General features: G+C 37.7%; 1 protein-coding gene across 8 annotated transcripts in view; it reads left to right on the forward strand.

Moving 5' to 3' along the window:
* Phf14 (PHD finger protein 14) overlaps window positions 1-23,960 on the forward strand; it is a 144,811-nt gene that overhangs the window by 11,315 nt on the left and 109,536 nt on the right. For all 8 annotated transcript variants that reach the window (XR_608005.3, XM_017803602.2, XM_017803603.2 and 5 more), the window contains 2 exons: window positions 2,964-3,108; window positions 18,136-18,295. Coding sequence is in view for 7 of the 8 variants with exons in the window: in XM_017803602.2 (XP_017659091.1) it covers window positions 2,964-3,108; window positions 18,136-18,295 (305 nt within the window). In the remaining variant the exon portion in view is untranslated. The remainder of the gene's footprint in view (window positions 1-2,963; window positions 3,109-18,135; window positions 18,296-23,960) is intronic.

Genomic DNA, 23,960 nt, shown 5'->3' on the forward strand with positions numbered 1-23,960 from the left:
TAGACCAGGCTGGCCTTGAGCTCACAGAGATCCGCCTGCCTCTCCTTCTTGGAGTGCTGGGATCAAAGGCATGCGCCACCATGCCCAGCTACGTTAAATATTTTTAATTGAAAGACTTTAGTATACTTTCCCTAGAAACCTGAAAGATGACACATATAATTCAGCGATATGGTGACTGGACTTTATTATAAATGAATTTTCAACCACACTTATAACATCTGTTTGCTTTCTTAAGGAAATCTTGGGTCATAATGTTTTCAAGAGAGTGGGTGTAGATTTTCTCATTGAAACATTGTCTAGAACATTGCAGGGCTGTTGTTTTCCTTTTTTCTTCTTTGCATTGCATTAAAGCATCCCAGGTCATAGCGATCAGAGTCAGAAATACTAGTTAATGTTGTTTTCTCATGCTCATGTATTAGAGAGTGATAATTTAGAGAGTGATAATAGTACATGTAAGACTATTTGGTATATGTTTTCCTGAGTAAAATCAGAAAATAGAGGATTTAGAGCTGCTCAGTAATGCAGATTTTTACAAGTCTCAGAAATTGAGTTATTTTCCATACTAATAAACCAAACCATTTTTTGAGGATTAATTGTAATTGTCAAAGAAATACTGACAGCCCTTAACATGGGTAGTGTCTTAGTTATCAAACTCTGGTTGTTCACTATGTGGTTAAAAAAAAAAAAAAACTTTTTTTGTTTACTTATTTATTTGTATGGGTGATTTGCCTGTGTGTATATAAGTGCAGGGCATTCATGCAATGCCCAGGGAGGCCAGAAGGGCATTGGATTCCCCGAAACTAGAGTTACATATGATTGTTAGCTGCCTTGTTAATGCTGAAAACTGAAGCTGGGTCTTCTGCGAGACTCAGTGCTCTGAATTGCTGAGCTGTCTCCCCAGCCTCCTAGTCAGGGATTTTTTTTTTTTAAATTTTATATGCATGGGTGCTTTGCCTGCATATATGTAAGTGCAGCCACCTCATGCAGTGCCTGTGAGGGCCAGAAGAGGGTAAGGGTATCAAATCCCCTGGAACTGGAGTTACTGATGGTTGTTAGCCACTATCTGAGCACTGGGAACTGAACCAGGGGCCTCTGCAAGAGCAACCAGCACTCTTAACCCTGAGCCATCTTTCTAGCCCCTAGGCAGTAATTTAAAGAAAAAAAGTTAGAAGTGATATTCTATGAGAAAAATCATTTTGGGGGCTTTTTACAGGGATGATAAATTAGCAGTGCTCACTAAAACTTGGAACTTTACTTTGAGTTCCCCCCTACCCCCATAAGCTGTTAGTTCGTGTTTCTTGTTTCTTGTTTGATACTTCTGCCAGAAACAGGAAAGGAGGAAGGGCATGAATGAACATTGTATACTTTTGTTCATTCTTTCTACAGCCTCTCACATCAGTTTTTTTTTTTTTGCCACCGCCATTTTACAGATGGGACAATAGTACCTTTTAGGTTCAACAGCTATTAAGTGAGGGCTGAGAATGAAGTCCAAGATTTTCATTAACTACTATGATTCTGTAAAATACATGAGTTTATAGGATGTTTTCACCTTTATTTGCTAGCCTTTGTTTTTTCTGATTTGTTTTCCAACTGGTCAATTTTTGAGTAATTTTAAGTGTTATGTATAAAATACGTTGAGAAGGATTTTCAGCATGTGTGATGACAAATGCCAGTAATCAAAGCCCATGCAAAGCAAAGGCAGGAGGACCAGAAGTCCACTTGTTCATCTTGGATTTCGTGAGACCCTGTCTCAAAAAGTCTCTGTCCCCCAAAGAAAAACAATGTAATTTAAATTACATTAAAAATGTGATTTATAAATAGCTATTGAAATGATGGCTCCAGTAGTTACCTTTGAGCATTGATAGTTTAAAGGAATGTAAAACATAGAGTATTAATATGAAGTACAATATATTTAGTGACTATGTGGCATGAAGCTAGCTTACTAATTTTGTTTTGACTGTGGTTAAGCTTATAGATGAAAAAATATATATCAAAATACTGTTTTGTAATGTTAAGTGTAATTTATCAAATTTAACAAGAATCTGTTTGTTTTTCTTGAGATAAGGCCTTACTATTTCGCCCAGGCTGGTTTCTGATCCACAGGCTCAAGTTATCCTCCTTCCTCAGCCTCCCTTGTAGCTGGAGCTATTGGAGTGTGCCACGGTGCTAGAATGAATCATTTTCTTATGAAAGTTTAAAATCCCTATGCACAGGGTTCAAACTGAAGTGGACAGACTTTTCTTGAAATTTTATCTTGTACTTGCTTGCTAGAAGTTTTTCTTTTTTGTACTATTATACAGTACATACAATATAGCTAGGTATTTTTATTATCAGTGGGCACTAGACCTTTGTTGACATAAATGTAATAGAATACTCTTACTTTTTTTTAGCAGCTAGTCAACTTGTGTCCTTTTTTTAGAATTTTTTTAATGCCTGTATGTTGAGATCTGCCTATTCATGATACCTGAGTAGTTTGATGACTCTGGAACTTACGTACTTTGGAGTATAGAATCTCTCAGACATCACATGCATTCTTATATGGTATCTTTAACTAACTTCCTCCGGTTTTATATTTTTGTGTCTTGTCTTTTCTAGGTAGTAACTGCCCAAGTATAGGACCCATGTCTCACACGTTGAAAATCTATATATGGGATTGATAATTACTTGAGGATTAATTTTTCCTTTCTTCTAGTTTAGGGGGCAGAGTAGAATGTTGAAGCAAAGAGCTGTGTGCATGCTTTTCACTTTGCAGAGGGGAGAGCTTATGGAACTGGTGGCAAGGTGAAAAATTGAGAGGGTTTTTGATATACCTTTGCTAGAGGTGTAGCATATTTTGAAGTTATTAACAGTGAAACATAAATTTGAAGTGCAAGAAACATTCTTAAAGTAAGAATTATCTTTATTAAAATTACTTTTTATTACAAATGTGGTTTTACTGATACGTTTTAATATCTTAATATTAGGACTCGCTGATTCTTGAGAAGAGTCAAAACTGGAGTTCTCAAAAAATGGACCATATTCTGATTTGCTGTGTTTGTCTTGGAGATAACAGTGAAGATGCAGATGAAATAATTCAGTGTGACAATTGTGGCATTACAGTTCATGAAGGTAATTTTGCATTATTTTTCTGGTTTTAGAAGTGGCTGGTTGATTTAAATGATTAAAGCCAACTGTTTTCCATTTGTACCAATATAAGGTTTTACTACAGTCTTATCTGGTGTGATGTTTCAATGAAAAATAATGCATACTGAGCCCTTGAAATATGATGGGTGTTATTTTTGTGTGTATATGATATATGCATGTGTTCACAGGGCTATGTGTGTATGTGTGTACTTTGCCTGTGCATGAGTGTGTGGAGGGCAGAGGTTGACATTGAGTGTCTTCCTCTCTCACTTACCACTTTCCTTTTGAAATAAGATCTCCCATTGAAACCTGCATTTGCTCTTTCCAATAGACTGCCTGGCCAGTGAACCCCAGGTGTCCTTCTGTCTCTGCCCCTCAGACCTGAGATTTACAGGCATGGGCCACTAAGCTGAGCTTTTTATTTTTTTAATTAAAAACTTTAAAATTTTTTTATTTTTTGGTCTTTTTGAGATAGAGTCTCCCTGTAGCCCCAGCTGGCTGGAACTCCCAATGTAGACCAGGCTGTCCTTGAACTCATAGAGATCCACCTGCCAAGTGCTGGGATTAAAGGCATGCTCCACCACGCCTGATTACGCTTTTTACATGGTGCAAAAACTATTGAGCCATCCCCCACAGCCTGTTTTTTTTTTTTTTTTTCCCCCCAATTTTTTTTTTTTGAGTTTTTGTGCATTTCATATAATATATCTTAATCAAATTTAGACAGCCTTTCCCTACCCCCCCCCACCCCCCATAGGACCTGCCACTACTAGGTTTCAGGCATTCTGTCATGTATGTTAAGTCTTAACCAGTCCAGATGTCCATTGGTTGCATTGGTTTTGTTTTTTATGATATAGAATTCCATGTAGCCTAGGCTGGCCTTGAACTTGCTGTGGGGTCAAAGATGACCTTGGACTGATCTTGCTGCCTTTACCTTCCAAGTGCTGGGATTATAGATGTGTGACACCCATCCTAATGGGCACTATTTTTCAGAGGAACTGGAGTTAGGGATGGTTGTTAGCCACCACATGGGTGTTGGGAACCGAACTCAGGTCCTCTGCAAGAGCAGCCAGTGCACTTCACCACTGAGCCGTCTCTTCCCTAACACTAGGTTTTTAAATCCATTTTTTTCATGATTAGATACAAATTTTCTGATTTGGGCAGGAATGCTGTGGAAGTTATTTCATGTTTTCAGTGAATCATATAAAGAAATATGTAATACTTCTGTAATAACTGTGATATTATTTTGATCACTTGGTTAGGAGGGTGTCTTCCTGTTTTTTTCATAGTAAAGCTATTTTTCCTTATCAGTACCTTTTTGCTCATCAGGGCCATGATGACCGCAAAGCAGTATTTCTTTTCCCTTCTCTATTTTTGATGCTTATAATTCTCCTCTCACGTAGTTCCTTCTGCCCAAATATGGAGCCATGGTGTGGAGGCTCACTGTGGGAATATCTCCTGTTGCTGTGTCTCTTATTTTTCCAGTTATTTTTGTTTACTACCTTCCATGCACTTGATGTTCTGTAATTTATAGGAATGTAGACTAAATTGAATACAAATTGTTGACCTTGTGGAGCTTCATGTTAGAGAAATGGATAGTAAATAGGTACAGCAGTGAACACCAGGTAGTGGTCTGGATTATAGACAAAAATAAAAAACCTGAAGTATAGGGAATGCTATGCATAGGAATGGTTGGGTGGATTGACAGAATTTGTATTTATAACGGGGTGGTGAGCAAAGTCCTCTCAGGTACAGTGATAGGTAAGTAGTGACCCAAAGGAACCAAAAGTCAAAGTATTTAGGTTTGAAAGAGCACCCCAAGCTGAGGGAGAGAGATCTTGAAGTAGGAACATGCTTGGAATGTTTGTATAGTGGTGCAGATGTTAGTGAGCTACACTGAATCCTTAAGCTGGGAGGGATAGGATGAACATGTCTGCTTTGTGTTTTGGAAGGAGTCTTCCTACTGGCTGGGTGGAGAGTAGATTGGAGAGTAGAGAGGGAATCTGGGAGACTGTAAGAGACCACTACAATGGCCCAAGAGATGCATGGCTTTGAGGTAGAGGTAAAAGTTTAATTTTGAATTGTCTGGAGTTTAGGTCAGATGTTAGTACTAGAGATGAAAATTTGGACTCATTGGCCTGCAATTGTACTTAAATCTATGACTGAATGTGTTTAAGGAATGAATTTATATAGCAACATCAACCTAGTCCTTCAGAGGACACATGGGATACATCACTGAAGATAACCATGTAATAAGCAGAGAAAACAATGTTTCAAAGAGGAGTGGGTAACTGTGTCTAATAATGTGTTCACACTCAGTGGGCATGGTGGCTCTCCTTAAGTATCAACCCTCAGGAGGTAGAGATCTTTAGATCAAGCTGGCTGGCAAGACTGACCAAGTCTGCCAGCTTTGGGTTTAAGTGAGAGATTGTACCTCAATATATAAGCTGGAGAATGATTGAGAAAGACACCTAAAGTTAACTTCAGGCCTCTGTGTATACATGTGCACATGTACCTGTACATATGTGTGCATTCATACTCAGGAATACTATACACTCATACCACACACACATACACAAAACAGAAAAAAAGCAGTCTTACTGAAAAATTACATATATCACATGATTTAAAAAGTAAATATGAAAAACAGAAAATCAAAGGGTGAAGTTAGCATGCTTAGAATGGGATGCAGGCGAGGTAGAACAGCCATGCTACCTAAGTCTGGATGTGCACAGTGTTCACAATTTCTGCCTCATCAGCCTTTCTTGTGCCTGCTATGGTTCTAAATGGCTGTAAGGATCAGGGTCCACATGGAAAGTGCCCTGTGTGGCTTATACTCCCATGCTGTTGCAGTGATAAATTTGTCTGGCTACAGCTTTGTCTCTATTTAATCTGCTGAATAGTTATGAATTTTTTTTGATTTTAGGCAGTAGATACATACCAGAATGGATATCACAGATAGGTGGCCAAATTAAATCATCATGAATATTGAGATCTTTTTATGTGCCATACATACGTGATCCTGACTCTTGGGGATCTTTTGTGTATTTAGTAACTGTGCCTTAGGATTGTTGGTCTTTTTGACCCCATTGTCTGCTCAATGCATATATCTTTTATCTCATGCTTATCTCTACGTAACACATGTAGGTTTCCTTTGTCTTATTTTGATTTTCTATTGCAGAATTCATTACCCTCAAGCAGGGCAAACAAAAAGCCAGTTATAACAGAATTTACCACTGAACTTAGTATGACTGAGAATTTACCACTGAACTTAATAACGTGAGGAGCATTGGTCATCTTGATTGTAGAGAATTAAAATGAGAATAAAGGAAGAAAAAGTAAAACAATGTGTTGTTTATTTTTATGATGAATATTTAATATGAAGAGGTAGGGAGATGTGAGTGCAGCAAAAGGGGCGGTGAAATTTAAGCAGGTTTATCCTTCTTAATTTGATGCTCTATTCTCAGTTGTGTAACAGATTATCCCAAAACATAGCAACTTAAAACAATAGACATTTCTTATACCATTTCTAAGGTTTAAGAATCTAAAAGTAGCTAATTAGTTGGGTGGTTCTGGCTTAGGTTCTTCCATAAAGTTGTACATAGACGCTATTGGCCTGTAGTCATTTTAGGACTGGAGCTAGAGGCTTGGTTTACAAGCTTCCTTATGTCACTGTTAGGCCTCAGTTCTTTGGTGTTTGTTGGCGAGTTCCACACCATGTCTTCCCCTTGTATACTACCTCAATATTGATTTCAGAGTGAGTGATCAAAGAGAGGAATAGATGGCGATTATTGTATGAGAGAGAAAGCACTAATATCTTTTGTGACCTAATTTGGGAAGTATACATTATCACTTCTGTTGTCTTACATTGTTCATATACACTAAACTCATCTAATGCAGGAAGGGACATTCCAAGAATGTGACTACCAGGAGGCACTGATCACTGAGAGCTGTTGAGCGATAACCGTTGGCAGAGTACATTGCGTGTTCTGTGCTGACTGAAAGGACCCATGGGAAAAGAGAGTTGATAACTGATGATGTAGGAGAGAAAGGGGAAACAGTTGCTAGAGCAAGGACTTTGCATGTGGGGTGAGATGGGTTGAGTTCTAGCACCAAGTGGAGAGATGGAATGGGTACAGATAGAAGGTGATAGATGCAGTGGTGGGAACATGTAAAAGTTATGAGCAGCTCTTATTTTCTTAGGTGAAATAGATAGCTAAGGCATTAGCAGATAGTGGGCATGAGGAAGAGTTGGAGAAGGGACAGTGTATAATAGTTATTTGGGAGAGCAATTGAACTAAGGAAATATGTACATAAAATACATATATGTCTATATGTACGCACATAGATACTTAGCAATGAGGCTCTACTTGATATCGGTGGTAGCGAATACTGCAAACAGTCCAACATGATGATATGTATATATGTGTGTAAATGTATACACACACACACACTAGCATGCATGCTATATTTACATATGGTTAGTGTCCACAGAGGTTCATGTGCTAGTGGCTTGGTCCCCAGTTGCTGTGTTGAGGTTGTGGAATCTTTAAGAAGTGGGATCTAGTAGATGGTAATTAGATCTTGGGGTATATTAATTTCTTTTCTCGTTGCTGTGACAAAATATCTGGGAGGAAGGATTTGTTTCCGTTGCTGTTGGAGGGGATACATCCATCCTGAGGTGGGGGATCCATGAAGCCATAGTGGGAAGCGGCTGGTCGCATTGCATTCAGTCAGGAAGCAGAGAGCAGTGAGTGCTACTGCTCAGCGTCCTTCTTTTTATCCAGTCTAGGACCCCAGTGGAATGGTGGTGTCCACATTTGGGTGGGTTTTACTACCTCAACCTAATCTAGAAAATCCCTCACAGACATACCCAGAGATTTGTTTCCCTGGTGACTGGATCTTGTCAAGTCGACAAGATTAACCATCACGTGGTTCTCTCCACCCCTATGAGTGGGTTAATGTTATCACATTAGAGTGGAGCAGATGTTATGGGACTAGCTTGTTTGCCACAAGAATGGATTGTTATACAGCAGGCTTGGCATTCAACTCAGTTTCTTGGACATGTGCCCTTTACTTCCCTGCCATATTGTGTCATGGGGGCTTGGGGAACACTTGCTAGAACTCCAATGCCATGCCGTTTTGACCTTTCAGCTGCCAGCCAGAATTGTGAGCTAGCCCCTTTATTTTGTATATTACTCAGTGCCAGGTTTTGTGTTATAATAACATCACCTGGACAAAGACATTGTGGCTTTTCCCCCCTCACAGTTTGGATCACATACTCAGAAGCAGATCCAGAGAGAGGAACAAAAGTCTCAGTGTTACTCCGTTTGTTGTATTGACCAACCATGATGAAGTGTTATGGCCGCTTGTATCTGTGAGTGTCATTGCTGATGTGTGGTGCAGGCATGACCTTTGCTGCTAGTGTTAGCAACATCTGTTATGCTGACAACATTGTCTCTATTTGTTCATCTCTGTTTCATTGTTAGGCTGAAGGTAATTTCTATTTCTTAGGTTATTCTTTGGTCCATATTTTACATCAAGATCATTGACCATGGATAGAGTTCTTTTTTTTTTTTTTTTTAGTATTTTATTATTTTTATTTTATGTGTATGAGTGTATTGCCTGCATGTATGTAAGTTCACTGGTGTCCTGCAGTGTCCTCGGAGGTCAGAAGAAGACATTGCATCCCTTGTAAATTGAGTAATGGATGGTTGTTAGCCACCATGTGGGTGATGGAAGTCGAACCCGGGTCTTCTGCAAGAGTGGTCAGTGCTCTTAACCATTGAGCCTTCTCCAGCCCCAGATACATTTTTTTTAAGACCATCATGAAAATTTAAGAAATTGAATTGGTTTCTAACATTTTGATGTCAGAACATTTTATTACATATTTCAATTTTAAAATAATAATTATTGGCTTCTTTGAGCCAGTTTTTGTAGCGCAGGTTGTCCTCAGATGTATAGAATTTCTCTTGCCTTAAGCTTCATGACTGCTAGGATTTTAGTGTGAGCCACCATGACTGGCTAGGAGATCTTACTGTAAACATTTTGGATTTGGAGTCTTTTGTGAAGAATTTGAAGTCCTGGCAGTACTCCATCTTCACTTTATGATGTCAAAAGTATGCTGCAGCTGGATAGGCTCATGGTCCTCAGTAACCACAGTTGTCTTCCAGACCACTTAAATCATTTTTATTATCTGTCTGGTCGTGGAGACCTGAGAACATACAGTGTCTCATTTACTCTGTGGGTTGAGGGTGCAGATGTCTTGTGGTTTCATTGTTTTACATATGTAATGCTAAAGCATTTTTTTATTTTTTGAGACTTGAATTCACTGTAATTGAGGCTGGCCTTGAAGTCTTGATTCTCCTGCCTCACCTCCCAGATTTTGGGATTACAGGCATGCACTGGTGTCTGGCTACGATTCTTTTACTATAGTATCTTCCTAGTTTTTTGCTATTATTTCTTGGTACTGGGGATTGAAACCAAGACCTCAGGACTTCACACCGACTTACTAAGCATTCTACCACTTAGCTGCGCTCACCTCTTTTTATTTATTTTTTTCTTATTTAGAGACAAGGTCTCACAAGTTGCCATACTCTAAAGTGCCATCCTCCTGCCTCAGCCTCTCAAGTAGCTGTTACCACAAGGATACGCCAGCACCCTAGGTGTGTGTATATGGATGGATGTGTGTGTGTGTGTGTGTGTGTGTGTGTGTGTGTGTGATAAAGGTCTTGAAGTGATATTTATCAAGTTTTTCCATTTATCTATGGAGATAATTTTATGATACTTATTTTTCATTGTGTTTATTAAGTTGATATTTATTTACATGTAATGGACTATACCTAGAATGAGACCAACTTGATTATACCATATGATCTTTTTGGCATGCTATTCTATTTGATTTTCTAATTTTTAGAAAGGTTTTTATGTCTACACTCAGGCATATTGGGCTGTACTTTTTGTTGTTGTGATCCTGTCAGGTTTTTGGCGTCAGGGTAGATCTATTTTTATAGAGTGGATTTGGAAGCGTTTCCTTCCTTTCTTTCAGTTTTTAATGAAGTAATTTGAGAAATATTGATGTTAGGTGTTTGAAAGTTTTATAAATCCAGGAATGACACCATTTAGTCTTAGACTTCTCTTTGTTGGGAGACTTAAAAAAATTGTATGTGTACATGTGGTTTGTGTGTGTGTGTGTGTGTGTGTGTGTGTGTGTGTGTGTGCATGCACGCATGCATGTGTGTGGCATCTGTCTGCATGCATATGTGTTTGCATGTGCTTGTGTCTGTACATATGTATGCGTTCCTGTTGGGTGTGCATGTGTGTCTCCGTGCATGCCATTATTATTATTTTTTTCCCTTATTATTTTGAGAGAGTCTCTCACTGAACTTGGAGCTCACCCATTCAGCTAGACTGGCTGGCCAGCAAGCCCCAGAGATCCTTTTGTCTCTGCCTGCTCAGCTCTGGGCTTAACAAGTGTGAACCACTGCACCCAGCTGTTTACATGTGTGCTAGAGACTGCAGTCAGGTCCTCATTCTTGCAAGCCAAGTGCTTTATTGACTGGGCCATCTCCTAAGCTCTGTGAGGATTTTTATTACTGATTTTGTTTTGATTTTTATTATTTCTTTCTGGGTCTTTTCTAGGAATTGGAGATGGCCATTATTTGAAATATTTTAAATTGGTTTTTAATTTTTATTTTCTTGAGACAGTGTCTGGTTAGCACAGGTTGGCCTCATACTCTGTATGTAGCTCAGGCTGGCTTTGACCTTGTAATTCTTCTGCCTTAGTCTCCTGAGTGTTGGGATTTATAGACATGTGGCATTATGCCAGGTCTCTCATTCATAGATAGATAGGTATAGATATAGATATAGATATTGATATGTGAGTATTTATCTCATATATAAATACCTCTTTTTTTTTTTTTTTTTTTTTTTTTTTTGAAAAAAAAAAAAAAAAAAAAAAAAAGAGGACGATAAATCTTTCACGGCTGGCCTTGAGCTCACAGGGATCCACATGCCTCTGCCTCCCCAGTGCTGGAACTAAAGGTGTGTGCCACCACGCCTGGCTATTAATACAGCTTTTGTTACAACTTGCATGTTTTGATATGCTGTTTCTTTTTTTATTTCAAGGATTTTAAAAAATGTTTATTTTTGTTTTATGTTTATGTTTTGAATATATTGCCTTACATGTAGGTAGATGCACCAATGTCCTATAGTGCCCATGGAGAGGGTATTGGGTACCTACCTTGAAACTGGAGTTACAGATGGTTGTTAGCTGCTGTGTGGGTGCTTGGAATTGAACTTGGCTGCTCTGGAAGAGCAGCCAGTGCTCTTAACCGCTGAGCTCTCTCTCCAGCCTTGTTTCAAGGATTTTTAAATTTTGCCAGTAACCCACTGTTAGTGTTGTTCAGGGTAGTGAGACGACTCAGAGTGTTTAGGTCCCTGCCATCAAGTCTGACAACCTGAGCTCACTCCCTGGGACCCATATGGTAGGAGAGAATTGGTTCCCATGGGTTTATAGGGAATCTTTAATTCACCATTTTGTCCTGAAAGGCTGTCCTAAACATTTTAATAAGTTACATGTTTATATGTTCATTTTCATTTACTTAAAAATATTTTAAAAGTTTTCTTTCAATTCCTTTTTTTGGACTTGTTTAAAAGTGTGCTCTTTAATCTCCACTAAGTTTAAAAATTTTTTCCTGCTGTCTTTCTGTTAATGATTTCTAAATTAACACCATCTATTCCACTCAGTACTGGAAACTGAATGGCTCACTTTTTTTCTGTTCTCAAAATTCTTTTTTCAATTAAACATTTAATTGTTCTTTTCTTCCTCCTCCCCTCTTTGGGACTTCTACTTGATGGTTTTTAAATTTGCATCATTCATGTTTTTTTTTTTCTTTTTTTTTTTTTTAAAGTTTTTTCTGTTTTGTACTTTTGTCTTTCTGAACCAATCTAATTGTCTTCAACATGAGCTACTGTTTAAGAATTTTTCTCCATTTCTTCCTTCCTTTCTTTTTTTTCTAACTTGTAAATTTTGTTGCTCTGAACAAGGTAGCATGTGTGTGTGTGTGTGTGTGTGTGTGTGTGTGTGCATGTGTGTGTGTGTATGTGTATGTTTCTGTCTGCCTGTGTGCATGCTCATGTACGCTTACCTCCACCTTATTCCTTTAGGGACAAGATCTCTCACTCAACCTGATTACATATCTTGGCTGGCCAGTGAGCTCTAGAGATCTTTCTGTCTCTGTCTCCCCAGTGCTGGGATTATAGATGTGTGCTGATGCAGCTAGCTTTTTACTTGAGTGCTGGGGATTGGAACTCAGATCCTCATGTTATGTCATTTGAACAGTATTGCTCATTTAAAAGTTTTTGGAAGTATTTCAGATTTTTTAATCAATGGCCTATTTATTATTGGTTGTTAAATACAGTGTAATGTTTTTAAGTTTCCAGTGACAGCTTTCATGTCCTATGATAAGAGTTAGTAAATACACAGTACAAATATGATAGTCGAGCCTTATAGATTCAGTTGTTCGAAGTTATGTAGCTAGAAGAATATACATCTTTTGGTCTCTTGTGAAAAGTTGAATTCTCCTGATTAGATCATCTATATCTTTGTAAAATTCAAAGACTATTGCATACATATTTTATATTGTATTTTCTTTAAATGTAATTTGTATAGATTATATATTATTCAGAGGTTGATGCCAGTTACATATAATTATGCTTTCTATATTTTCTCATTTGAAAGTATAGTTAACTTATATGGAATGAGTTTATGTCTATACATTTAAAAATTCTACACTTCCCCATATGAAAGAAAAATCTTTTTTTCATACTCATTTTGTATGAAAGAAATGAAGATTTAAAAAATGTATCTGGTCATAAATTGAAATGGATTAGAGTTTATTAAAATCTTTGGTTTAGAGCTCAGTAAATACTGTTTCTGGCACAAAGATATGGAAAAAATGGCAGGTCAAACTGGCAACTCGAGCTCCATGTAAAGGTCATTTTTCAGGTATAATGAGGCTGAGGAAGAAGTCCTTCCTTCCTTGCCGGCTGTTCTTTGAACTTGAAGAAGACCAGTATTCTAGATTTCAAAGGAAGACTGGCAGTGAAGTTCAGAAACCAGCCCATGCTTGTTTGTAGGTGTTTTAGAACCCTTCAGCTGTTTGCTATGTGTGCAGAGTAGATTGACTACTTTTATTATTTTGATATTTCTTTGAATATGTTTTGTTTATTGCTCTTTTATTAGAACAATAACTGCACCCAACAAGAAAATTATGAGTCCTTTAATTCTATGATTTCACATTAAAAAAATCACATCAACACCAAAGTGGTAAAGATGATAACTGCTAACTAAAATGTAATACTAAAGAAATTAATAAGTGTTGATTTTTTTTGCTTATTTTGTGTGCTATCATTTAGTTCCTTTAAAATCTTTTCTTTGGATTTCTTTGATGTGACTTTTAGATTAAAGTGTGCTATAACAATATTTTGAATAGCAAAGGCATAACAGTTTTTAACTGAGATGGATTATGGAGATTATAGTTGTAACTTGGCCTTTTAGCTTTATGTTTATTTAAATTTTAATCTATGTTGATAAATACTAGTATATGAATAAATAATGTAAATATTGATCTGCTGTATAACATCTAGTGAATTGATATTTGGGATTTAAAATTGTTGATGAGAGAACATGTGATGTCTATCTGGATCACAGTCAGTATTATATTTTCCAGTTCCATCCATTTACCCACAAATTTCATGATTTTATTTTTCTTTACAGCTGAATAGGTTTCCATTGTGTGTATGTGTTACATTTACATTATCCATTCAGCAGCTGAAGGACATTTAGGTTGTTTTCCTTTCCCAGCTATTGTGAACAGAGCAGCAGAGCACATGGCTCGGGGAGTATCTCTCTAGGATATCAAGTCCTTTGAGTGTATGTCAAGGAGAGAGACAGCTGGGTCATGTGGTAGATCTAGTTTTAGTTTTTTGAGAATTCTCCACATTGATTTCCATAATGCTGCACCACTTTGTAATCCCATCAACAGTAAATGAGAGTTCTTTTCCATATCCTTGCCCACATTTATTGTTGGTTGTTTACTTGATTTTAGTCATTCTGACTGGAGTAAGACGCAATCTCAAATTAGCTTTAACTTGCATTTCCCTAATTTCTAAGGTTGTTAGAAAGTTTTTAAGGTATTTCTTTGCCATTTTTATTTTTTCGAGAAATCTCTGTTCAGATCCATAGCCCATTTTTTTAACTGGGTCATTTTTTTTCTTGATTCTTTGTTTTTTGAGTTCTTTGTATATTTTGGATATTAACTCTGTATCAGATGTATAACTTGCAGTGACCCTTTCCCACTCTGTGGGCTTTCTCCTCTCAATTGTTTTCTTTGCTGTAGAGAAGCTTTTTAGTTTTATAAGGTTCCATTTAATAATTACTGGCCTTAATTTTTTATCTCTTTTCTTTTTTTTTTTTTTTTTTTTTTTGGGTCTTTTTGAGACAGGGTTTCCCTGTAGCCCCAACTGGCCTCGAACTCAGAGATCCGCCTGTCTCTCCCTCTCTAAGGGCTGGGACTAAAGGCATGCATCACCACACCCGGCTTGACCTTAATTGTGCATGTGGAGTCTGACTTAGAAACTCCTTTTCTGTCCCTGTAAGGCCCATGTTTCTTGTAACATTTTCAGCATTTCAGGTTTCATATTGAGGTCTTTGGTTCATTTGGAGTTGATTTTTGTGCAGGGGGATAGATATGGATCTAATTTCCTTCTTCCACACGCGGACATCCAGTTTTCCCAACATCATTTGTTGAAGATGCTGTCTTTCTTCCGGTGTCTATTTTTGGAATCTTTGTCAAATATGAGATGCTGTAATAATGTGCACCCATGAAGTCTCAACAATATGGTTGTCTGTAATGATAACACTAGTGAATATGCCAAAGCGGATGGAGGAAATTTCACAAGGCCCTGTCCCTATGTGAAGAGCTATAGATAATCAGTGGCTCTTCAGAGGTTGGGGAAATGGCCAATCTTATGTAAATTTGATGGGGCATATATCAGGATTACTATTAAGTTATAGTCTTTAGAAATTAGCCATTAAATTGTTTCTCTGAAGGATCTTCTAACATAAAGACACTGTCTTCCTTTTGAAAGAAGGGGAATTGGATAATTTGAAGTTGGTATGTCTCCAGCACCATTCTTTTAAAGCCAAAGCTATAATCGCAGTCTTAAGAGATGTGCTCATTACTGTAAAGCATCATCAAGATTCATTTTTTTCTGTGTGTGTATATAAGCCAGAGGACAATCTTGGGTGATGTTCCTTAGGTGATCTGTAGGTTTTTGTTTTTTTTTATGTTTATAGCTAAATGAAGTTATAGAACTTCAATTTCCATTTGTTGTATTCCATGTTTATCGGTGTTTTGTGGGTACAAGATTGGATTTTAGCTATCTTGATGCTGAGAATGAATTATTCTGGATAATGGATGTGCTGGATAGCTTTAGTGTCAACTTGACACACCTGTGTTGAGGGTGCCTCAATTAGGGAATTGCTTCCATTGGACTGGCCTGTGGCCATATCTGTGGGTCATCTTGTTGATTATTGAGTGATGTGGGAGGGCCCAGCCCACTGTGGGTGGTGCCACCTCTGGGCAGGTGAGCCTGTGTTGCATAAGAAAGCAGGCTGAGCAGGGGCTAGGTGAGCAAGTCAGTAAGCAGTGATTCTCCATGGCCTGTGCTCCAGCTCCTGACTCCAGGTTTCTGCCCTGAGTTCCTACCTTGGGCTCCCTGATGAACTGTGACCTGGGAGATGTAAGACAAATAAGCCCTTACCTCCCCAAGTTGGTAGTGGTCAGAGTGTTTTGTCACAGTTATGGAGAAACAGACTAGGACAATGGATATGACATTAATTACTAGTGATTTTGTTTGATTTGTCAAGTTCTAAGAGCCCTACCAATGCTGAGATAGACAAAAAACAAGTTTCAAACACTTTAATGATGAGAGCTTGATCTTACCAAGATGCTGGTAGTGAAGGTAGGCCTCAAATTCTGGTGCTTACATCTTTGACATCTGACCTACTTATTTTTAAACTTTATTTTATTTTTGAGAATTTCATATTAACTATTGTATTTGTATAATTTCTATCCCTCCCAGTCCTCCAACTCCTCCCATGCCCAATCTGACTCCCTTTCAATTTCTTATCCTCTTAATTTGATTATCATTGTTACATATGCATACATACATTTATAAATATGCATCTATTGCTGTATGTAATGCACTGAGTCCATTTATTTGTGCTCATGTACCTATGTTTAGGGCTGCCTACTTGGGATTAGATAACCTCTCAGGTAGCTAGTTCCTGGAGAAAACTGATTCTCTCTCCTTCAGCATCCATTGATTGCCTTTAGTTCTTCACCTTGAGATGAGACTCTGACATTTTCCCCATCCACCGTGGCATGTCAACTGATTTTGTCATTATGCAGATCTTGTTATACTACCTACCATACTGTGGAGATTTCATGAGGGTGGCTTCCCTGTCATGCCTAGAATGCATTAATTAGCAGCAAGTGTCTAGTCCTGTGAGTCTTACATTCTTTCTGCTCCCTCTTCCATCGTGTTCCCTGAGCTTAGAGGTTGCATTGTAGGTGTGGTGTGTCACTTAGGACTGGGCTCCTCAAAGTCACTTATTCTCTGCACTTGACAAGTTGTGGAACTGTGTAATAGTTCCCATCTGTTGCAAAAAGAAACCTTTCTCATGAATTGGGAGAGGTTCACTTGTCTGTAAATATAAGGACATATATTTAGAACTACTGTTTTTAAGCTCAAAACTCAAGGGAAATATTTTTACTTTTGTAAACATTTTTGGCAATTATGGAAACCCATGTAGTGACTTTAACCATAATTTGTAATTATAAGCATATGTATTTGAGTTAATAAGGAAGACTTGGCTTTATTTTTAAAAACCATTTATTATGTGTATGAGTGTCTTGCCTGCATAGATTTAAGTGCACCCATGTGTTCAGTGCCTGCAGAGGTCAGGAGAGGGCATTGAATCCCCTGGAACCAGAGTTACAGGTGGTTGTTAGCGGCTATATGGGTGCTGGGAACCAAACCCAGGTCCTCTGCAAGAGCAGCCCATACTCTTAACTGCTGAGCTATCTCTCTAGCCTCATTCTTTTGCTTTTAATAATTGAACGCTAGTTGAAATATAAGTGCTCCTCTAAAATATAAAGAACTCTGCCGTGTTTTCTTATTCATGCTTAAGTTCTTGAGGGTCTTTGGTGATTTTTTTTCTTTTATTATATTATATTTGTACACAACTTAACTTGTTCTTCTGAGTACTGGATGTTAGTAAATCAGAAGGAGAAAAAAAGAATCTCTTTTTTCTTGTTCATGGAACTTCAGATGATCTGGGGTCTTTGAACATGAAGGCAAACACTGGTTCCTTGAGCTACGAAACACAGCCCTCCACTCCTCACTGTCTTCTTCAGTCTCCTTTTTGTTTTGAGAAAGAGTACTGTTAAATTGCTGAGGCCTGAGCTTGTGATTTTCTAGTCTGCCTATGCCATGTGTATTTGGCTATGTTTACAATACCACACAAGTTCCCTTTCTTTGAGTGGACCTTAATTCCAATTAGACAGCTGTTGATTGAAGTGCCACTACTGCACCAATAACAGTAGTTTGCTGGGGGCATTCATTGTTGCTTATTGGACTCCATTTATTTTTTTAGGTATACCATGTTAGGTGAAAAAGTATTTTTGCAAAATGAGTTCATTTGCATTTTAATGTCAGTCTTATAAACAAATGTTTTTTATTCAGATATTTTCTCAACTTCCCTTTTCTGTTCTTTAAGTGACTTTATAATAATGATGGAGGGAGTAGGCATGGATTTGATCAAAACACCTTTTGTGCATGTATGAAATTCTCAATAAATTATTTATTTAAAAAAATAAAAAAATTATACCCCCCCCAAAGAGTGATAAACCTTGTTTAATCATAACTATATCTTTTGTTTTTTAGGTTGTTATGGAGTCGATGGGGAGAGTGACTCTATTATGAGTTCAGCTTCTGAAAACTCCACTGAGCCTTGGTTTTGTGATGCCTGTAAATGTGGTGTTTCTCCTAGCTGTGAACTGTGTCCAAATCAGGATGGAATTTTCAAGGAGACAGATGCTGGAAGGTTGATGTTCCAATTCTGTTGGGTTCATATGCCCGCTTCATTCCATTGCTAGCTTTGGAATTCCCTTTTCTTCTATTTATGACTTTCTGAGCCACACATTTCATTGGTTGCTTCTTCACGCCTTCTTGGCATAAAGAAAGTGGCCGGTAGGCTTCAGATGGTTGAGGGTAGAAGAAAGACAGTTTATGAAATACTTGTATTTGTTCTGCAGTCATTATCCCATCTAATTTTAATAATGGTCCTGTGATGAAGCAAGTGATAGTTTCTCAAATTACAGGGGCAGTGCCCCAGAGTTAGATCACTGAAATACTTTATTAGCTCAAAACCACAATCTGAAAAAGAGGGAAATTTGAATCTAGCTCTTACTTCAGGAATATATCCTACATATGGTTAAAAATGGAGAAATTTAATATAATATTGTTAAGCCTATGGCATAAAAGTATACTTAATATAAAAGAGCTCTTGATGGATAGTCTTGGAATAAGATAGATTAAGGAATAACACGTTAGAAGAATTACCTCTTTCCCCACATTGGGGTTCAAACTTTTTGCAAAAATAGTTGTAATCTATTGGGTACCAGAAAACTTTTCTGTTTTGCCAGTTTTAAGTTGTTAAAAGCAAGTGACTGGCCTCAGTTTACAGGGGGATCTAGGGCATTTTTTTCGATGCCTGGAAAATAAGCTGTATTGATAGTGAGGGCAGTGAAAAGTGACCTCAAGGTTTGGCCAGGGTTCTGAGGTCATAAGGACTGAGCATGTGCTTAGATTGGTGTAAATTTACCCTGGGCTTCCTGCTGAGAAATTCCTTTCTTCTGCAATATTCTATATGGTTGTGTTATAGTGCCCTGCTCTGGAGGCACCATAGAACTTAGAGTCACACTCTCTAAAGGCAAGTGCTGAGGAATTTCTGTCTGTCATTGCAGAGTGAGCAGTAAACTATGAATGTACAGCTGAGACACAGTATGTTGATACTTGGCACAAAGACCTATGGTGTTTTTGCTGTAATTATGCTCATCGTTGTGAGCACATGAGCAGTTGTTATTGTAATTGTGGTGACATTCATGTTGTTTCTTCCCTAGGAGGCCAGGATGGGTCACTACAACATCAGAGTAATTCTCAATCTTTTGTGCTTTGAAGATTACTTTCTTATCTTCCACCCTTCCCCCCATAAGAGAAGGCATCCTTATGTTTTTATTTTTCCAAATAAGTTATTAGAATGTTTAAGATTTATTTTATATTACTTTTAAGTTGTGTATGTGTTTGTGTATGTGCATATGAGTGCGAGTTCCCATGGGGTCCAGAAGAGGGTGTAGGATCCTTTGGAGTAGGAGTTAGAGGTGGTTCTGAGCCACTTGGAATGTGTGCTGGGAACCAAACCTGGGTCTTCTGCAAGAACAGTAGATGTTGTTAGCGGCTGAGCCATCTCCCCAGCTCCTAGGATGTTTTAACTAAGCATATTTACCATTTTAACAACAGCAGCAATAACAATCAACATAAATTATCACCATTTTCTATTTCTTAGCACTGAAAAGGATAGGACATAGCCCCTAAATAAAAGCTAAACTTAAGCCGGGTGTTGTGGCGCATGCCTGTAGTCTCAGCACTTGGGAGACAGAGGCAGGCGGATCTCTGTGAGTTTAAGGCCAGCCTGGTCTACATAGTGAGTTTCAGGACAGCTGGGCTACAGGGAGACCCTGTCTCAAAAAGACCAAAAAAAAAAAAGCTAAACTTAGGGGGCTGGAAAGATGACTCAGCAGTTAGAAACACTGACTGTTCTTGCAGAAGAACCACTTTCGAATCCTAGCACCCACATGGCACTAACAACTGTCTGTAACTCCAGTTCCAGGGTATCCAACAGCCTCATCTGACCTCCACAGGCATTGCACGACATGGGTGCACTTACCCACATGCGGCAATACATGCATACACATAAAATAAAAATAATAAATAAAAATTTTTTAAAAAAGCTAAACTTAGATATAATGGATTTTACTTTGGTGAAATTAAGAAAAAAAATTTTTTTTTTCATTTTGCCCCATTAGTGGCTAAACCCTTGAGAAATGTTGCCACATAAGATTGCTAGGACAGCATAGACTATTGTGGGATCTTAGGGAACCCTGTGTCTTAATGTCCAGGAAAAATGGCTGGAATCTTGCCCTTCCTCTCCTATTTCCTATCTAAAACATGAAGTAAAATAAATAGGTAAATGCTTTGCTATAGTGACAAGAACTTGTGGTTCATGTTGTATAGAGGGGTCGTAGTCTGTGTTTGGATCACTCTGGCCTAGAGCTGAGCTGAACAAGCACTTAAGTGTTTGCTTTCATGTTGTTCTGCCTATTTAAGTTCTTTTTATTTATCTTTTTAAACTATGACTTTAGGCAAGTGCCTTAACCTTTTTATGTCTCAGTTTTCTTAGTACTGTTGAGAAGATTAAATGAAACTGTTGATGTAAAACAGTATCGAGACAGGGTCTCCCTGTAGCCCCAGCTGGCCTAGAACTCGCTATGTAGACCAGGCTAGCCTTGAACTCAGATCCATTGGCCTCTGCCTCCTACGTGCTGGGATTAAAGGCATGAGCCACCACTCCCAGCTTCATTTCTGTAGCTTAATTGGAAGTCAGTAAATGTTTCCTTCCCTGGCTGTGCTGCTGCTACTAGTGCTCCCTTCTGAGCCCTTGCTCAAATCGCAGCTCTCCAGCACATGTTCTTCCATAACTCGTCCTAGAGTTAAAGCTTACAGAGATCAGTTGCAGTGAAGTAAAGCCATTTGAAAAATACAGAGCATCCTTTTGGGGAAGAGAACTAATATTCCATGTTTTTCCTGTTAATAATTTAAAATTATATTGAAAAGTTGTCTTTTCTTGCTTTCATAATCCACAGAGCAACTTGTAATATTTCTGAATGGAGAAATAAAGCCTCTTTAAACATTGAGATTTACTAGGAAATACTTGTAGTAGCTACTGTGCACATTGTATATACAGGTTCCTCTGCACATGTAGGCTGTCAAGAATTCTTTCACATGGTATTTAAGCATTTTGTTGATGTCCACACTCACATGTAAGTTGTAGTGGAAATTACAGGCCTCATACCAGCTTGATTTAAGGCCTAGAAAAAGAAAAGGCCAAGAAAGTTGGATAAGAACTTTAGTATTCTAGCCTTAAATAGGAAGCAGGGGAAAGAGTCATGTGTGGAAAAGGTAAAAAAAGTTGAAATTGACTTACTGCATGGACTTAACTAGACTTTCCCTCCTCTATTCTTGATGTGAGCCCCAAATTCTACATAGAAAATAACTTGATTTAAGTGAGAAACTGACTGGAAGATTCTTGACATTAAATTTTATTTCATTTCGTAAATAGAATATTTTACTTCAAGTGTTTTATAAACACAATAAATTGTGGGAAATATTAAATAGACCCCTCTTCCCCCGACCCCCCTCCAGCTTAAGCAGAAGTTTATTTAGCAAAGCAAAGTATACACGGCAGAGACTAGACCTGGCTGTCTGAGAGGAGGAGCAGCCTTTGTCCCCTGCATCCTTTGTTGATTGTCCTCCTGTCTGTTTGGAATGAAATGTGGCTCTGAGCTAAATTCATTGATTTCTTTTTTCTTCAGTAAGCATTTTGGCACAGTAGAAGGAAGGAACATTGAATTCTTTGAATCTTCCTTTTTTCTCTTACTAGCCTTGTTATATTTGAAATCATTATATTATATATTTGAAATCATTCCTCTGGAAGCATTTCTTGCTATGCAAAATAAGAAAAACAATTTAAACAATTTCCCAATCACAGGACACATTTAGGCTTTTTATCTTTTCCTTGAGTGAAGATAGTGAGCTGCATACTGAGCCATGAGCGCTTTCTGTACATCTGTCTTTACCTTTCCAAGTTCCAGCCTGCCTGTGTAATGCTCTGTGCCTAATAGACACATAAGAATTGATTATGGAATGAAGGAATGAAAGCAACAGACTTGAAATGATTTTAAAATAAATTATTTAAAAATATACAAAAAGGTACTCCACATACAAAGCACTTCAAAATTATTTGATTAATATATTTTTAATTTTGAGATGAGAGTTTTTTGAGAAGTATATTACTGTTTATGTTTTCCTATAAAGAATAAATGAATTTAAAAGACGTATTAATAGTTTCTATTCTAGAATGACAATCTTACTCTGTCTTTTGGTGGTTTTGAAATACTTGTTTTCTGCTCCTTTTCCCAATTGGCATCTGTCGTCATTGCTCCAAGCAAAATGGATGGTAAAGTAACAAGGAAGAGTTTCTTACTGTTTTGATTTCCCAACTTAATTGAACACTTCCAAAGTACATGCTGCGGAACCCATGAACAAAACGTGTTAAAAGGACCAACATTGTTTTGGCAGTAATTTTCACTGACTTTGATACTATTTTAATAAGGACTCACATTGGTATCCTCACACAAATGGCTGGGCAGAATGCTTCATTTGTGTGCCAGTCACACTGAAATGGCAGGAATATCTGCAGTACTTGTGTGACTTGTGCTAAGGCATTTTAAGAAGGTCAGTATGAAGCAAGCAGCCAGCTGTTGGGTTTATCAGATAAACTCCTGTAGAGTACAGCGACATTTAATACATCAGTGGAGCATGAAAAAACTGCAGATGAAATTGAGAAAGCAGCTGCTTGTTGAAGATGTGTATCTTTATATTGAGCTCCACAGGATACATTCCGGAGGTTGGATTAAAATGTTCTATCAAGAAAATCTCATAACTACGGATTCTTTTCTCAATAAAAATGATAATATTTTTAAAGATTCGTAACTATATTTTTTAGTACCTCTGTAGAATGATTCTTATGCTTTTAAAACACAGTGCACCACAAAACTAGAACCTTTTAAGCTGTTTTAAAGCAAAATTTGCCTTTATATTCACAAGGTTTAAAGAGACTTGTCTTAATTTTGTCCTTTTTCATATACAAATGTGTATCTGCTGTTTAAATTTCAGAGTTATTCAATGTTTTGTTTGGCTATAAACAGGCAGGTGCCTAATAAATTAATGGTATAGAGCAGCTGAAAATAAGTGAAATGGAAGCCAACTCTCAGTTTTCTTTTTCAGTGAACTGAAGCTTCACAGTTTTTGTTTAGTGTTACGCCTCATTTGGACTTTACAAAATTTTTTTAGGTGGGGTGTGTAAATTTCATTTGTTAGATTGTATGGGGAATAGATAAGATGAATGAAGTTGTGGCATCTGTACAGTACTAGAACTTATTTTGTACCTTTTCCAGCCACCATCTTTAACCTGGGAAGAAAGTCACAGTATCCACTAAAACTGTTTTAAAGTATATCGTTAAGGATATCTGACAGCTTTGAGGGAAAAAGCAATAAAGAACAGTTTAATTGCAAAGTAACTCCACAGTTCCTAAATTAGGATCTTTAATTTTGAAACTGCTTACAATAATAATGGATATGAATGTTTTTCCTTGCATATGAAAATGCTTTGTTTCATTTGAATAGTAGTCTTAGAAAATTTATAATAAAAGATAAGACCAAGTGCAGTGAATTTTAAGTGAAAAGCAATTATGATTGTAAATCTTGGCTAGGCTTCTGGAGGAGTAGCACAGATTGTGGTCAGTTTCTCTGAGATCACTTAGTTGCTGCTGTTCTACAGGTGTTTCGTGTTTTTCAGTTATAGGCCCAAG

The sequence above is a fragment of the Nannospalax galili genome, unplaced genomic scaffold, assembly GCF_000622305.1.
Source record: "Nannospalax galili isolate Female #2095 unplaced genomic scaffold, S.galili_v1.0 scaffold787, whole genome shotgun sequence".
Lineage (NCBI taxonomy): Eukaryota > Metazoa > Chordata > Mammalia > Rodentia > Spalacidae > Nannospalax > Nannospalax galili.